The 18,219-nt window shown below is 41.2% G+C and overlaps 1 protein-coding gene across 2 annotated transcripts; it reads left to right on the forward strand.

The window, feature by feature from the left end:
* The first annotated feature begins 1,362 nt into the window (after positions 1-1,362).
* On the forward strand, positions 1,363-17,778 carry LOC143527081 (putative polypeptide N-acetylgalactosaminyltransferase 8). Of its 2 annotated transcripts, XM_077022004.1 has the most exons (11): positions 1,363-1,549; positions 3,200-3,467; positions 3,597-3,763; positions 4,732-4,918; positions 5,496-5,693; positions 6,671-6,785; positions 6,889-7,074; positions 16,504-16,641; positions 16,844-16,936; positions 17,031-17,198; positions 17,273-17,778. In XM_077022004.1, the coding sequence occupies exons 1-11, from the start codon at positions 1,393-1,395 to the stop codon at positions 17,390-17,392; spliced, it is 1,797 nt and encodes a 598-aa protein (XP_076878119.1). In that variant the 5' UTR covers positions 1,363-1,392; the 3' UTR covers positions 17,393-17,778. The 2 variants fall into 2 exon arrangements, 1 of the variants encoding a protein (XP_076878119.1); XR_013134027.1 differs by lacking the exon at positions 17,273-17,778 and having other exon boundaries at positions 16,504-16,736; positions 17,031-17,056.
* Positions 17,779-18,219: the final 441 nt, after the last annotated feature.

Raw genomic sequence — 18,219 nt, forward strand, 5'->3', positions numbered from 1 at the left:
CCTAGATCTTGCTCCCACAAATTTTTCGTTTGTTGGGGGAAGACAGCAACAGTAGAGTCTAATTCCCTAAATATATGTGAGATATTTCCTCTTTGATTGGGATCTATTAAAAGAAGTTTGTCTAATAAATTTGGTGCAGGAAGATTTGGGAAGTCTGGGTGATTTTTCTGAACAAAGTCCCTGATTTGAAATAAACGAAAAAGGTGGGAAGGGGGAAGCTTAAATTTGGTCAGCAAGCCCGTAAAAGACATAAAAGTGTCGCCATCGTTAATTGAAACAATGCCCCTCTCAAACCACAATTTAAATGCAGAGTCCATTATAGATGGTTTAAAGTTATTGGTATATAATATTAGAGCAGAAATTGAGCAGTCTCTCAGGCCATAATGCCTCCTGAATTGCAACCAGATTTTAAGGGACTGTTTGACTACTGGGTTTTACTTGCATCTACTGTTGGCAAAATAAGGGAAGAACAGAGCCACGCCCTCAAAGAGGGTTGAGATGAAGACATTTCAATTTTTACCCATGCCGGCTGATTGACGTGGAATGTGTTGGTTCAATATAACAGCTTCTGAATATTGGCTGCCCAGAAGTAGTGTAAAAAATTGGGGAGAGTGAGACCCCCCAATCTTTTAGGAAGTTGTAATATTTATTTCCGTATTCGCACTGGTTTATTGGCCCAGAGAAAGCTGGACACTAATTTGTCCAGGTGAGTACAGGAATGTGTTGAAAGAGGTAGAGAATATGACCATCTTAATAAGGTTCACTCTGCCTGCCAATGACAAAGGTAAAGTGGACCATCTGGCTAAGTCGTCCTCAACCTTACCAAGCAGGGGAACAACATTTTTATTAAAAGCGTCTGTCAGGGTTCTAGTAATAATTATTCCTAAATATTTTTAAGCTCTGATAGCACTTTCAACCTCAGCTGGAGAAGTTGGGCTACCCACTCGTCTTCTATTGTGGGAAATACAATATTGTGGAGTATATTGGGTGCATTCAACTGCGGGTGGTCCGATGTATATAAATCGAAGTAAAATTTTGTGAATGTTTCAGGGTAATGCCTGATGGTGATTTCATGGCTGGGATTAGCCTGGAGGCCGCAGCAGCTCTAGATTGCTGTGCAAGGAGTTTGCCTGCTTTGTCCCCTGATTCAAAGAATTTTTGTTGGGATTTAAGCAGTTGGAGTTCTGCTTCGAAATTGCTACAGTTGATTAAGAAAACTGGAATGGTTTGTGCTGTGAAAAAAGGGGTTTATGTTTGTTTTTAAAAACACTTTGTTTTTATGACCGCCTTGAGCAAACGGGCAGGTACACGATACTGTATATGAATTATAACTGAAAGGAACACATGACATGTTCTGTTTGGTATGACAGATATATCGGCAGATATAAGACAATGCGGTTGTGGATTAGAGTTATTGCCCTTGTGGCTCTCGCGTTTGCATTTCTAAGTTATGTGATAAGACGGAACCCAATAAATAACAATGAGACGGACAACAGCAGACCATTCGAGAAAAGATATGACAAAATGGAGCAAATCATTGGAAACCTCTGTGAGTAGCCTGTGTTCCTATAACTCTTGTTTCTGATGTTTCTTTACATAATATTTGAGATTATTGTATTAGTCCAACATTACAAAGCCTCAGTGTTATGCTAAAATGAGTAACACTGCTACTGGGCTTGTCACTTTTTTACTTTTTAAGCAATCATCAGTATAATTTTGTACATGAAAACACGTCTCCACTCCCAACTAAGCTCCCAGTACACCTGGTTCAGGTGTTCTGTGTTCTTCTAATGGTTTGGTTTCTTGTGTTTGGGGGAATAGGGCACAAGGTAAAACTGTATTGTGCTGTGTATAGTATTGTGCTGGCTATTTGTTTGTTCTAAAGTACTGATACAGCTAAATCGGGTTTATCTTACAGATAGTAACGTTTCACGTATGATGTATGTGCTATTTGTCTGGCCCGGTGCCTTAGAGATATACAGCAAGCCTCTGAAATTGCCCCTCTGAACCATTTCACCTGTGCTCTTCACTCAATATGCTGTGTTTCCGGTTAGGGGACCCTAACCCTAGAGACACTGTGGCTGTGTTCGAAATAGTCTACTACATACTGTATACTGTATTCGCATACTGCATACTAGTGACCCCTGCAGTAGTTATAATATAATTGCAGGTGAACAAAATGAAAATAAGTTGGAAAAGCATTCTGAAAACACATCAACTTGTGAAATATTTAATCGACTTTTGTTTACTTAAAATATGATCTAATAATTTTATAATTCCATTTGCTCAATTTGTTTGCTAAGTCTAAAATTAGATAGATAGATAGATAGATAGATAGATAGATAGATAGATAGATAGATAAAACGTGGAACTTGTGTATGGATTTTCATTAATGAAAGTGTTAAATAATATAAAATAAAATACAAATAATGACAAGAAAATGCATTCCAGACAGTGGAAAACTTCCTGGTTTTAATCCATGATCAGCGAGGGCAAGCAAAAATACATATTATAAACACAATTTGGCGCGGAACATCCAAACGATACAATTCCTGTATCGGTCACGTGATTTTTGTTTAAAGCAATACACGCATCAATACGGGGTTTCGCTCTCGTGCGCTCGGCACGGTGCTGACGCACCAGGGTCGTTCGTGCCATCACTAGTTTTGTCGTGTGCCGTGCTGGATATTGTCTACATAAGCACCGATTGTGGTTCACTACTGCCGTGGCTCTTGTCCTCCGTATGTTTGCTGTACTTTCTTGTGTATTTCTAGCCTATTGTATTTTCATTATCTGTTATATTTTTGTGTTAGCCATGTCTCGCCCTAGTTTACATGTCGATTACGTCTTTGTTTCTGGTGGCTCTATAACCATTTATACGACTTTGAATATGGATTTGCCTATAATAAATCTCGCTATTCTCAGCACATGCGTCCGCCTCACTATCGCTCCACGCCCTCTGCAGTACACAAGGCTGGAAACAATAAAGAATGTTTTCAGGACACTCACTTCTGGTGTGTTCAAGGTATTAGAGGTATCAGATGGAATGAAGGAAAAACTAAGACTATTAGCAAAACTGCCTGTTAACTGGCTGTTGGTAACCCCAACTAGGTGTCAATTTCTTTAGTCATCTTGCACATTAATTACAACGTTGCTTTGATGGTAATCCATAACATATTTTTCATGATGTTGTTTGAAGATGACTTGATGAAGACCTTCGAACAAAAGCAAAGTCGAATCGAAAAGGAGCTTGAGAAAATACAGAACAAAGGAGCAGGACAGAAACCTGCAAAAGAGCATAATGCACTGTTATTCCCAGAGTCAGCTCTCTTCAAAAAATGGGGACAAAATCTGACACATGACCAACAGCGGGACGCGCACTCTGCCTTTGAGCGATATGGATACAATGCCTACCTTAGTGACAGACTACCAATGGACCGACCACTACCAGACACCCGTGATAAAAGGTACGGGATATAATCCTCATCGTAAAATCTAATTCTATCAAATTAGTGAGGCAATTGGTGTAAAATCAAAACATGTGGTTGGGATAATGTCTAAATGAAAATTATGTTCCTGTAAACACTGTTAACAAGGTGCGCTATTAAAGTGTATCCGAAGCAGCTTCCGACTCTCAGTGTGGTTCTGATCTACCTGGATGAAGCGCTTTCTGTCCTAAAGAGAGCCATCCGCAGCATCATTGACAGAACACCTGCTCACCTGCTCAAGGAGATCATTCTGGTGGATGACCACAGCACGAACGGTTCGTTAAAGACTTCGTTTGGGGGTATTTTTAGAATAGAATCAAGATGGGATTGATCGTGTGAACTAGGGACCAACAGAAACAATACACTGAATTTAATTATTAATCTGTTTGTCAGTCTTATTTCACTCAATCCAAACTGCACTGAATTAACTGAAATGACGCTCCCATAATGATAAATAGCAATAGCTATGACCGTGGACAGCTCCTCTTTGGCATTGGGCTTTAGGCAAAACATCACTTGTAAGTATTATTTGGAGCATAATTTGCAGTAAATGATAAGAATGACGAGAACATAAATATCAGTTATTTCGTAAGGCGAAGAAGAACCCTTGGAGATTGCTTCTCAGTTTTGTATGTAAAAAACATTTTTGAATGTAGATTTATGAAATCTAATACACATGATACTTTAAATACAAGTGGTGTATACACTGAGCAAACCCTGAACTAAATATATTTGAATTAGTGTATGTATATTTTTATACATTAAAATAGTTTATGTTCCCCTTTCCCACTGCTGTTTGTCACGATCCTTTAATCTGGCCTCTCATCGAAAACACAGCCTGGTTAGTGGCCCTCGGTTAATTTGAGTTTGAGACCCCTGATGTAGTTTTCATTTAGTTCATTTAGTTAGGCAAGCCAGCTCAGTTTGTTCACAAAATTTGCTTTCTAGTTGAAGTTTCTTTAAAAATTATTATAATAAATAAAAAATACAAATAAGGGAAAAAGAGTCTTAGATTTAAAGGTGAACGCTGTACTTTAAAGGTTTTTATGGAAGAAAATGTAAATGTGCCATATTTGTCTCAATCAAAATTTGTCCTCCGCATTTACCCATCTGTGCATTTAACACATACTCTGGCCTGGGAATAGAACCCACAACCCTCCTTTCACAAGACCATTTCCCACCAGACCATGACTGCCATAACAAATGTGCTTTCAGCTAATGTTCTTTGCACCCTGCAACACAGAGGACCTGAAGGAAAGCCTAGATGCCTATATTGAGACCATGCAGGAGCAGAACCCTCACGTCAAAATGTTCAAAGTGAAACACGACCATCAGCTGGGTCTAGCACAGGCTCGGATCTCTGGCTGGAGAGCTGCTAGCGCCGACGTGGTGGCAATCCTGGACGCGCACATCGAGGTTAATGTGATGTGGTGAGCACAGAATAGGAGGACCATGGCTGGACAACTGTTTGTGACTCTCCTTTGAGCACCACCGATGATGCTATGAAATAATACAAAGCCATCAAGTGTAAATTACAAACTATACACATGGTTATCAATGTGGCAAATGACTGATCATAAAAAAAATCTAGGTCATAATATTCGTGGAATGAATACTTTGATCTAAAAATTGAGTTCATCAGTGGTCTTCTTTGGAAACATATGGTTTATCCCAAGGTTGAAATTATCATTGGGATTGTAATGTGTGAGAAATGAGGTAGGCCTACATGCCAGCAAAGCTTGGCATGGCTAAAGTGAATATCATCCTGCTCTGTTCATATGAACTAATACTGTCTGACTGAACTAATACTGTCTAACTGAAAGGGTTGAGATCTGTTGCAATAAAATATACAAATTATATTGCTGCAACACACTGATTACAGGTTTTAATGATGCATATAACATTGTTAGAAATCAAATGTCTATATTGCATGTATGAACATTTCAGCTTCTGGTTCAGTCAGATGTACAGTTATATACTTTGTATTTTCTGCATTTATATTTCCAGGGCAGAGCCAATGTTAGCTCAAATCAAGGCAGACAGGACGGTCGTGGTCTCTCCTGTGTTTGACCGAGTCAATTATTATGACCTAAATGTTGTTAAGTACGTACCTGCTGCGCATGGCTTTGATTGGGCCATGTGGTGTATGTACGAGCCCTTCCGTCCTGAGTGGTACAGCCTCCATGATGAATCCCTTCCTGGGAAGTGAGTAGGTGCAAGCTGCACACTGGACATGATTCATTCTTTTGGTGTTTTGCTTTCATTTTTAGCATTACCTTTAAAGAGGTAAGAAGAAAGAATGGAGACAAGAATAAACACAGATTGTCTGAGATTATTTGGCCATCTATGACTTCAGTGCAATCTTCCATTTTTAACTCTCCATAGGTTATCACCTGGTATTTCTGTCATGTAAAGATGCATTGAATTATTGACTTTCAGGGCAATCTGTAAAAAAATATTTTTTGGCTCACAATTTTTGGTTATGCAGCTAAGCACACAAGATTGAAATAAAACACGGAATATAAATCCTAAAATCAGAATGTGAGCTGAGTTTCACAGATGAGCAGCTCCACGTGAATCAGGAGCAGGTTCTTCCTGTCCATACTTCCCTCACTGCATCTCCCTGCTTAATGTTCATCTGACCTGCCCAAGACCGCAGAACTCTTACTTTCTCTTTCTCTTTTTTTCATTTTGGTTTGTTTAAAGGAAACATATTTTTGAAACCTCTACTCTAAACCCTAACCTGGTCTGAATGTTCTTCAGCCTTTTCAGTGACAAGCATCTTGCTGGGATATTTGTGTTCTTGTCGTAATGGTAGCCTTTGACATGGTTGAATGCTGCATTATAGTTGCTGTTCATTTCCTAGACTGAATATATTCTTCTGTTGTCTCTTACTGGGATCTTCCATGGTCTACTATATTCTCTATGGCTAGGGTCACAAGTGTGTTCCTGAATCTTAGCAAGTAAATGAATGCTGAACCAAATGAATACTGTCATTTTGACCTACATAATGTTGTGACTTCTGTAATGTGTTTTTTATCTGATTTTTTTTTATCCTTCTGCTAGCCTGATTTAATGTCGAGCACTTTTATCCACTTACACGTTGCATGTTATGTTCTATGGTACATTTGGGAAGGAAAGGAAGTGACCCGGTTGTGTGAAAATGCTTTTCTCCACACAAGGTCTCCAGCTGTTATGGGGATTCTGGTTGCTGACAAGGCTTTTCTGGGTGAGATCGGCAGCCTAGATGGAGGAATGGAGGTGTATGGTGGTGAAAACATAGAGCTCGGTATCCGGGTAAGAGCTGCAATATGTTGGCATTGCTGAGTTCCTCTATGGCGGCACTACCATTACCTGATATTTGCCTGTGAAACACTCCCTGATGTTGGTTCTTCTCCAGGTCTGGACCTGTGGAGGCAGCATTGAGATCGTTCCGTGCTCCAGGATAGCACACATAGAGAGAGCTCACAAGCCCTACGCACGCAACCCGAGCAAGGCCATGATGAGGAATGCACTGCGGGTGGCCGAGATCTGGATGGATGAATACAAGCATCACGTTAAAATGGCCTGGGGTTTGCCTCTCAAAGTAAGTCTGTATGGATATGAATTAGGATTATGCACCATGTTGTCATGATCACATTATAGGCCTGTGCAATCTTGATACCGTAAAGAGCTCTGGGGGCTGCTACAACCGCTGCTAACTCTGCTCGGCTACCGGCCCGGGGGCTGCTACAACCACTGCTAACTTTGCTCGGCTACCCGCCTGGCTCAAAGCTTCTGTGTGGCTGCTTTGAGTTTGAATATGGGTCCAAAAAAGGTAGGCGTACCATCGCCTGAGGAGATTGATGACATAAAAAAGTCACTCGACTTCCTATCTGAGGAAATTTCTACTGTGAAACTGCAGCAGAAAGCCATCCTTGAGTTGGTAGAGGAGGTGAAAGTGCTTCGTCATCAGAGTATGGAGAAAGACAAGAAAATTACCTTCTTGGAGAACAGGGTCGCTGACCTGGAGCAATACACTCGGATGAATGACGTCATAATCTCTGGAATTAATATTAAACCCTGGTCATACGCTAGGGCAGTGACTGCTGACAGTGACGGTGATCCTATAATGGATGGTAATTCCACAGAACACCAAGTGGCTAAATTCTTGCAATCAAAAGGAATAGATCTGGACTGTGACAAGATTGAAGCTTGCCATACTTTGCCCAGAAAAAATACCAGTGACAAACCTGCAGTCATCATGAGATTTGTTAACAGAAAGGATAAGATTACACTACTAAAACAAGGGAGAAAATTAAAGGGGACAAACATCTTCATCAATGAGCACCTGACAAAGTACAATGCTGACATGGCTAAGAAAGCACGTTATCTCAAGAAGCAAAAAAGAATTCAACATACTTGGACTTCAAACTGTAAAATCTTTATCAAGCTGAATGGAACACCAGAAGAGGCTAAAGTATTGATGGTGAAGAGAATTGAGGAACTGGATAAATATTAATGGAACTGGATTGTAAGGTAACTGAATCTGCAACATAATACAATAACATGACAGGTGCTGGAGAAAATATAACTCAGAGGATCACTGAACTGGATAACTTGGATCTGCAAACTTTTCAATACACTGATCACAATTCACTGAACAATGAACATGATATTGATCCAGATAATTACTTTTTTAATTCCATCAATAACAAATGTTGCTATTATACTGACGAACAGTATAATCAAATGAACAAAAACGGGAAATTATCTATTATACATATTAACAGTAGGAGTCTGTATGCAAATTTCTCAAGTATTAGGGATTACCTTAATCAATTCACACAACCATTCAATATCATTGCAATATCAGAATCATGGATTAATACTGAAAGAGGAGTGGATTTTGAGCTTGAAGGATATGATTTTGTACATAGGGATCGACACAACAAAGGAGGTGGGGGGGTTGTAATATATGTGGATAAAAATTTAAGCTTTAGAATGTTGGACACAATGTCAACTGTTGTTGATGATTTACTGGAATGTATATCAATTGAAATGTATACAGAAAACAAGAAAAACCTAATAATTAGCTGTATATATCGAACACCTGGATCTAGTATTGAACTGTTTAAGGAATGGATGGAGGAAATATTTATTCAAAAGAGTAATAGAACATATTTTATTTGTGGAGATTTCAACATCGACCTGCTCAATCCTAGTAACCATAAAATGACAGAAGATTTCATTAACACTATATGTAGTATAAATCTGTATCCAAAAATCACCAGACCAACTAGAATAACTTCACACTCTGCCACTCTTATCGATAATATATTTACAAATGACATCACAAGCAACATAACAAGTGGATTGATAATCAGTGACATCAGTGACCATTTGCCTGTATTTATAATATACGAACAAGTATATAAAATTAATCAACTTAACAGAACAGAATATAGAAGGGTGAGAACAGAAAATATGCTAAATACATCTAAAAGTGATCTACTAGCACAAAATTGGGATAATATGTATAAATCAAATAATGTAAACGTGGCATACGAGGAATTTTTAAGAATATTTAAAAAGTTATATGATAAAAACTGTCCTATAAAGAAATTTACCAAAAAATCCAATTACATTAGTCATCCCTGGATTACTAGAGGTTTACAAAATGCATGCAAAAAGAAAAATACATTATATAGAGGTTTTTTAAGAATGAGAACTAGAGTCAGAAAATAAATATAAAAAATATAAAAATAAATTAACTCGTATCTTAAGAATAGCTAAAAAAGAATATTATAATAAAATATTACAAAATAATAAAAATAATGTTAAAGGAATATGGAATATATTAAACACTGTAATAAAACATGGGCACAAACAAGTAAATTACCCAAAGTATTTTTCAATTAATAATAAAGATAATTATGATATGAATGAAGTAGTTGATAGTTTAAACAGTTTTTTTGTAAACATTGGACCTGAGCTTGCAGGACAAATTTCTGATTCAATAACTGCTATAGAACAAACAGAACCCTACATTGACAGAAATCTGAACTCAATGTTCCTCACAGCAGTTTCTGAGAATGAGGTAATAGATACAGTTTTTAAATGCACAAATAGAACATCTACAGATTGTGATGACATTGATATGTTCGTACTAAAAAAGGTTATCGAGGGAATTTCTAAACCCTTAACATACATTTCTAATTTATCATTTCAAACCGGTAAATTTCCAAATAAAATGAAAATAGCAAAAGTGGTACCTTTGTTTAAAACTGGCAACAAACACCTTTTCACAAACTACAGACCAGTCTCATTACTACCGCAGTTATCCAAAATTTTAGAAAAACTCTTTAATAACCGTTTAGACCAATTCATTGATAAACACAAATTAATCACAGAGAGTCAGTATGGATTTAGAGTTAACCGATCAACAACACTGGCATTAATGGACTCAATTGAAGAAATTACTAACTCAATAGAACAAAAACAGTATACAGTTGGGGTATTCCTAGACCTAAAGAAAGCATTTGATACCATAAATCACAACATTTTAAATAAAAAGCTTGAGCGTTATGGGATCAGGGGAATTGTGTTGAGATGGGTGAAAAGTTATCTCAGTGACAGGAAGCAGTTTGTAAAAATGGGTGTGCACTGCTCTTCATGTTTGGACATCACTTGTGGTGTACCGCAGGGGTCAGTTTTGGGACCCAAGTTATTTATTTTGTATATTAATGATTTATGTAAAGTATCAGAGTCCTTGAAATGTGTCTTATTTGCTGATGATACAAACCTGTTTTTTTCAGGGAATAATTTGAAATTGTTGGAGCATAGAATAAATACAGAGTTAAAGAAAATAAAAAATTGGTTTGACAATAACAAACTATCTGTCACGTTGAGGACCCGGCCCCTCCCTTTTGGGCGTGTGTTTACGTAGTCTACGTGCATCGTCTGCGTCTGTGGATATCTCGTGGTGATGGCTATGTCATGTGATAATCCGTCTCACCTGTGAATCGTCTCGTAATCACCTGGGGTTAATGTGGTTTGTCTATTTAATGTGCGCTCGCGCAGTGTCCTGTGCTCGTCGTTGTCTATGTTTACACGTCTGTGTGCAAGTGTGAGTGTGCCTGTGAGCGACACAGTGCTATTTGTAAAAATAAAACAAACGTGACGTCAGTCCAAGTGGATTCCGTGTCTCATCCTTCGGGACTGCCCGAGCGTCACAGAACGACGAGCCGCGAAGAGACACCAACATGCCAGGCTACGCCACCCGGCATAAGAAGGCGGATCGCCCCAGCAAGCGGCACCACCGCTCTTCTTCCTCTCCCCCGCGCCGCAAAGCCCAGCCGACTCGGGCACAGCTTATGCAGGACCCCGAGTGCGCGTACCTGCTGTGCGCGGCTCGGGAAACATCCATACCCGAGCTGGCGGAGGAGTACCGCCGGACAGCGGCACAGGTGTGGGAAGAGAGGCACCCAGCTCCTTCCCGGGAAGGATCACCCATACGGGTGAGTAACCCAGAGCTCCACGAGGCGTCGCCACCAGAGGGCGTGCTCGTAGAGGAGAACCCGCCGACGCTGGCGCAACTGGAGGAGGACCCGGTGTGCGCCTTCCAGCTGGCCTCAGCCCGGCGGCTAGAGGAGAGGGAACCCGAGCTGGCAGAGTCCCTCCGCCAAGGCGCGGTGCGGATTTGGAGGGAGCGACACTCCCCTCCATCCTGCGTCCTCTCGCCTCTGAGGGTGGGCTCCTGCATCTTCGGTGCTGCCGAGTCCACCCCAGAGAGCGAATTTGGGGAGATGGACTCCGAGGAGGAGCAAGAGGAAGCGGAGGAGGCCTACCCCCCCTCTCTGTACGATGCTTCCACCGTTGACTATGGTGGGGAAGGGGAGGAATCCTACCCCCCGTCGGTGAACGACGACAGTGAGGGAGAGGAGGAGCAAGAGGAGGCGGAAGAGGCCTACCCTCCATCTCTGTGTGATGCCTCCACCATTGACTATGGTGGGGAGGGGGAGGAATCCTACCCCCCGTCGGTGGACGACTACGGTGAGGAGGAGTCAGAGGAAGAATATCTCCCTCCGCCCGTGGATTCCTCTCCCACCGTCGAGGAGGGGGAGGAGTGCTCCGACGGCGGGTACTCCGTCTACCCCGCTGGAGACGGTGAGGAGGAGGAGGGCACGGACAGCGACCTCTATTCGGAGGAGGAGGGCAGTCCGCCTCCCTCCGAGTGTTCCGTGGGAACTGTAAAGGGAGGGGGCACTCCTGGGGAAACCGCGTCCTCCGGACCTTCCAGGGCCAGCCCCATGGACTATTCCCGGGGTGAGAGCCCGGCTAGGTCTATGGAGGGGGTCCTGGAGGGCGAGGAGGAACTGATGGACTATGAGGAGGAGCTCCCTCACGCTGCGCCTGGCAAGCCCGCCAGCTACGCTGCCTCGGACACGTCCGCCCGCGGCGTTGCACCTGGCACGTCCGCCCGCCGCGCTGCCCCTGGCACGTCAGCCCGCCGCGCTGCCCCTGGCACGTCAGCCCGCCGCGCTGCCCCTGGCACGTCAGCCCGCCGCGCTGCCCCTGGCACGTCAGCCCGCCGCGCTGTCCCTGGCACGTCAGCCCACCGCGCTGCCCCTGGCACGTCAGCCCGCCGCGCTGCACCTGGCGGAGAGCCCGCAGCAAAGGCAGGAGGAGCACCGCCTACCGCAGCGCCTGCAGCCCCAGCAGCTCCGGACCTCTCTCCCCTGCTCGCTCTCCTCCTGGCGCGAAGCCTGGCGCCCATGTCGTGTGTGTGTGTTCCCGTGTTTGTCAGTCTTCCCCTTTGTGTGCCAAACCCGTTTTTCCCTCTTGTGCCACTGTGTGTGAGCGTGCCTGTTTGTGTGTTTGTTCCGTTTAACGTGTCTTCCGTCTTTTCCCCCGTCTTCCCAGGGAGGGTGTTCTAGGCGGTCCGTGGCGGACGCTTCACCAAGGGCAGTCACCTCCCAGACGCAGGACTGAGCGCGTCGGATCCGCCCATCGTCGTGGGTTCGGGGCACTCGGTCCTGTTGGCACCCCGGGACGGGTAGTGCCCTTGGAGGGGGCGTCTGTCACGTTGAGGACCCGGCCCCTCCCTTTTGGGCGTGTGTTTACGTAGTCTACGTGCATCGTCTGCGTCTGTGGATATCTCGTGGTGATGGCTATGTCATGTGATAATCCGTCTCACCTGTGAATCGTCTCGTAATCACCTGGGGTTAATGTGGTTTGTCTATTTAATGTGCGCTCGCGCAGTGTCCTGTGCTCGTCGTTGTCTATGTTTACACGTCTGTGTGCAAGTGTGAGTGTGCCTGTGAGCGACACAGTGCTATTTGTAAAAATAAAACAAACGTGACGTCAGTCCAAGTGGATTCCGTGTCTCATCCTTCGGGACTGCCCGAGCGTCACACTATCACTAAATGTCAGTAAAACAAAGTTCATTGTTTTTGGGCACAGTGGAGATAAACTAGAACTACAAGTTCATTTAGATGGATGTCAAATTGAAAGGGTAACTGAAATAAATTTTCTTGGTGTAATAATTGATGATAAAATAAGCTGGAAATCTCATATTAGACATGTACAAGCTAAAGTATCAAGGGGAATTGCAATATTATATAAAGCAAAACAAGTTTTGAATTACAAATCACTTCATATTTTATACTGTTCCTTAGTTCTCTCATACTTAAATAATTGTGCAAGTATATGGGGCAATAATTATAAAACTGTTATACAACCATTAATTATTTTACAAAAGAAAGCAATAAGGATAATACATGGGGCTGGCTATAGGGATCATACCAATTCACTATTCCTGTCGTCAAAATTACTCAAATTTACAGATCTTGTAGATTTTCAAACAGTAGAAATAGCATTTAAAGCAAAAAACAAATTATTACCAGCAAATATTCAGAAACTATTTATTGAAAGGGAAGAGGGTTATCAATTAAGGGGACAGTTAATTTTTAAAAGAAGAAATGTTCATACAACACGTAAAGGGTTCTGTATTTCTGTGGTTGGAGTAAAATTATGGAACATTCTGAGTATGGAACTAAAGGAATGTCCAAACATGAAAAAATTTAAAGAAAAGTACAAAAATATTATTTTTAAAAGATATAGGGAGGCTGAGTGTGCCTGATTATTATTTATGTATATACATTGTAATAAATGGGAATTTAGGGGGGTTGTGTATATGTCTGTATGTGCTTGTACTTATGAGTGTATGCATATACACTGTATATTTATGTTTGAAGTTATATGATACAAAATATATTCATAGAGTTAAATGAAATGGTAGTTTCAGTATTTATGAAATGTAATTAATTGAGGGGGGGGGGGAATAATATTTTTTTTATTTTTTTATTTTTTGTAATAAGCTTTGGAGAAGGGTGGGATTAAATAAGTTTTATACTTCTTCCCATTCCTTTTCAAATATGTAAAATTGTTTTGTTATCTGTTTTATCATTTGTTTTGTTTTTAGTTTTCCATATTTGAAATAAACATTGACATTGACATTGACATTGACATTCTGTGCTACAAGCAACCCATCCACCATAGACATTCAAATCATCCAATAAACAAATTGTTTTGGTGAAAACAAGGCAGACTATGAAGGGTTTACCGGTGGGCTTTAATGACTTTAATGGGCTTTAAGTGTAAGAGATGTTACAATTGTCACACCAAAAGTATTTGCTCACCTGCCTTGGCTCACATATGAGTTTAAGTGACATCCCATTCCTACTCCATAGGGTTCAATATGACATTGGTCCACCTGTTTTGCTAGAACAGTTTCAACTTCTCTGGGAAGGCTGTCCACAAGGTTTAGGAGTGTGTTATGGGAATTTTGACCATTTTTCCAGAAGTGCATTTGTGAGGTAACATACTGATGTTGAACGAGAAGGGCTGGCTCTCAATCTCCGCTCTAATTCATCCCAAAGGTGTTCTATCTGGCTGAGGTCAGGACTCTGTGCAGGCCAGTCAAGTTCAGTCAGACTCTGTCATCCATGTCTTTATGGACCTTGCTTTGTGCACTGGTGCACAGTCATGTTGGAAGAGAAAGTGGCCAGCTCCAAACTGTTTCCACAAAATTGGGATCATGGAATTGTCCAAAATGTCTTGGTATGCTGAAGCATTCAGAGTTACTTTGACAGGAACCAAGGGGCCAAACCCAGCTCCTGAAAAATAACCCCATACCATAATCCCCCTCCACCAAACTTTACATTTGGCACAATGTAGTCAAATCAAATCAAATCAAATTTATTTGTATAGCGCTTTTGACAACACATGCTGTCACAAAGCAGCTTTACAATCTTTACAAGATTAACAATCTCATGGGTCCAGATCCCTAATGAGCAAGCCAAAGGCGACAGTGGCAAGGAAAAACTCCCTATGATGGTGGGGATTAGGAAGAAACCTTGGCAGGACCAAGACTCAAAAGGGAACCCATCCTCCATTGGGCGGCCCGTTAACACAAGTCCGTGGTGCGCAGGGTGGTTCTACAGTTGTAATTACGGTTCTTGTTCCCCGGCCAAGTAGTCACAGTCCCTTCGGTGCAGATGGTGAGCCTCTGATAGGAGCTAGTATCCGCACGACCTCTTGTGGCAATGGCACATCCAACCCCGGCATCAGTACATTCACTGGCAGGTGCTTGTACCCGGATAGGTGCTTGTATCCAGCAGGGACCCACAAATTACACAAAATCAAATTATACAGATGAATACACAAATCACACACAAATCACACAATCAGACTAAGTATAAGGTAACTAGAATGAAAATTCTGGGTGTTGATATTGTCAGTGTAAATGTCTTGTGATGAACACCAGGTATTCATTCCGTGTCAGAGCAATAATATTGGTACTGTAGGCTCCGACTGCAGTATTACTCCCCAGCTGAACCTCGGAGAAGAAAGATATGTGATGTGGTAAACATGTAAAAGACTAATCAAAGGCCAAAGTAAACAGATAAGTCTTTAGTCGAGATTTAAACATTGAGACTGTGTCTGAGTCCCGAATAGAGGCAGGAAAATTATTCCACAGTTGTGGAGCTTTATAAGATAAAGCTCTTCCACCTGCTGTGATCTTTTTGATTCTAGGAATAGTTAATAACCCTGCGTCCTGCGAACGAAGTGAATGTGCTGGGTTGTAATGTTCTGGAGTCCAGTGGCGGCGTGCTTTACACCACTGCATCAGACGCTTTGCATTGCACTTAGTGATGTAGGACATGGATGCAGCTGCTCGACCATGGAAACCCATTCCATGAAGCTCTCTAGCAGAACAGTTCTTGAGCTAATCTGAAGGCCACATGAAGTTTGGATGTCTGTAGTGATTAACCCTGCAGAAAGTGGGCGACCTCTTCGCACTATGCGCTTCAGTATCCGCTGACCCCGCTCCATCAGTTTACCACTTCCAGGCTGAGATGCCAAACACTTCTATTTTCTTATAATACAGCTGACGACTGGATTTGTTGCACGACTGGGTGAGCGAATACTATTGGCAATATAGTGTATGTTGTAATACATTCACAGTGTACTATTTTGTCCACAGGGGGCAACATTAGTTCTGATGTCAGCTTTACTTATGATCTTTGAGACGACAGTGGGATTCCATTGTGCTTCTTATACATTATATATAAACATACAGTGTATGAATATTATGTTGTATGTTGATTTCTAGAACTTTTATTTTACTTTTTCTCCAGTGTATTATTTAGAAATAGTGTGAACTTACTGTAACCAGTTAGCTGTATATACTCAAATCATCATTTCCCTTAAAAATCCAGACATGTAGATCAAATGATATGCAGCACATCTTGTTGTGTTGTTGATGTTGTATCAGTATTTTTTGCAATGTTTTCTTTAATCCCATATATTAACTACCGGTAATTTAAAGCAAAAAGTTTCTGAGCAAGCTTCAATAGTACAAATTACAATCTCTAAAAGCCTTTTTAGAGATTGTGAGAAAGAGTGAGAAATTGAAACCCACCCATGAGTGAATTAAGCTTTGGTCTGATAATGGAATTGTTCTGTACAGGATCATGGGATTGATATTGGGGACATCTCAGAAAGAAAGAGGCTCCGCGAAAGACTGAATTGTAAGCCCTTCAAGTGGTATGTGGAGAATATATATCCTGCATTAACCACATGGGATGACGTGGTCGCCTACGGAGGAGTAAGTCCCCTTTCGTCAGAAAAATGCCGTGACAGATGTGTGTGACCGTTATATTCTCCAAACTTTACATTTAAAGTCACTCAACAGAAAAACAGGTTAATTAAATGTTCATTAAAGACTAGAGTGCAATAATAATAAAAAATGTTGGCATAACCATTTTTTTTTACTTTGTTAAAGTTGCATAAGTTTTTGTTTTCTCAAGATAAAAAACTTGGATGCAGAACAGTGCATAGACCAGGGTCCTCTACCAGGTCATGTTCCCATAGCCTATGGCTGCTTCTATTACGGCCCTCAGGTACACTACGTCTGCTCTAACTGTACCATTGCGTAAATTATAACTTTAACACCACTGCTGGAAAATAAATGACCTTTCCATTTGTTTTTTACAGCATGCATATTATAAACAGAACGGCGAGTTTTATGTGGGTCGGATGAATTCTCACAAAAACAATGACAACAGGTGCCTGGCTGATCCTGGATCAGGCAGTGTTCCTGCTCTGTATCCATGCCAAGAAGCCAAGGAGAAGAGCATGGGCATCCACTGGGATTTCAAACAGGTGCTCAAATCACACCCTTCATAGCACAGGAGGTTCTATTCAGTGTTTGTGGATGACTGTTGTTTTGTGCACAGGGTGGTGAACTGCGCAACAGAAAGACCAAGAGATGCGTTGAAATAGAACATAAAAGGCTCATTATTCAGGAGTGTACCGGTCAGAGATGGAAGATACTACACATAGTCAGAGATTTCTGATGAATTTCTTTATACCGTTTTACATTTCTCTCTGTACTCACAAAGAGAAAACTGTAATGTTGGATGATGTACATGGTGGAAATTAAGATGTTCTTAATAAAATTCTTAATAATAAGCTTTGATATTTGCTTTGTATGCAATTAAATGCTTATTAAGTCTAAAGTCTAAGAATAAATGGTCCAATATTTGGTCTCCTAGCTGCATTAAGTGTTTGCAGCTCTATTTTCAGTATTGAGGCATATTGTACTGTTAAACATTTTCTTGAACATTTTCTACATATTGTGCAGGCCTGCATTGTGCTATGCAGGTTAAATTGTTGGATGTCTAACATTTTATATAAAAACCATTCTGTTTGTAACACAATTACAAAAATGGGGAAATGTGCTTCTTTGTCCCAAAATGATAATTTCAGTTGTTAAATATGTATTCTGTGAGTAGTGCTTGCACATTACTAGACATTTATAGCTAGGCCTAATTTGTCTGAGATTATGAGGCATGAAATAACAGGTCACAGTTGTGAGACATTGACTAGTGTTCTTGCTCAGATCTAGTGCAACAACACTAGATCTAAGATCTAAGGCTTACGTCCTCTTTCAATGTGTGCAATATTGGAATAAAGAACAACTTTTACGCTTACTCCACAGAGCCAAGCCTACAGGAAAAGCATTTTCAAAATCTTCACAGATTCTGTCAAGTCCATTATAGTAGAGGACACGTGTGACGACCTACTCATATTCCGGGTTGGACATTTTCACCTCCATAAACTTCCATTTTCTTGAACAGAACTCCGATCTGTTTTAAATCTTTAAACAAATTTTTAAAGAAAC

The sequence above is a fragment of the Brachyhypopomus gauderio genome, chromosome 11, assembly GCF_052324685.1.
Source record: "Brachyhypopomus gauderio isolate BG-103 chromosome 11, BGAUD_0.2, whole genome shotgun sequence".
In the NCBI taxonomy this organism is placed as follows: Eukaryota; Metazoa; Chordata; class Actinopteri; order Gymnotiformes; family Hypopomidae; genus Brachyhypopomus; species Brachyhypopomus gauderio.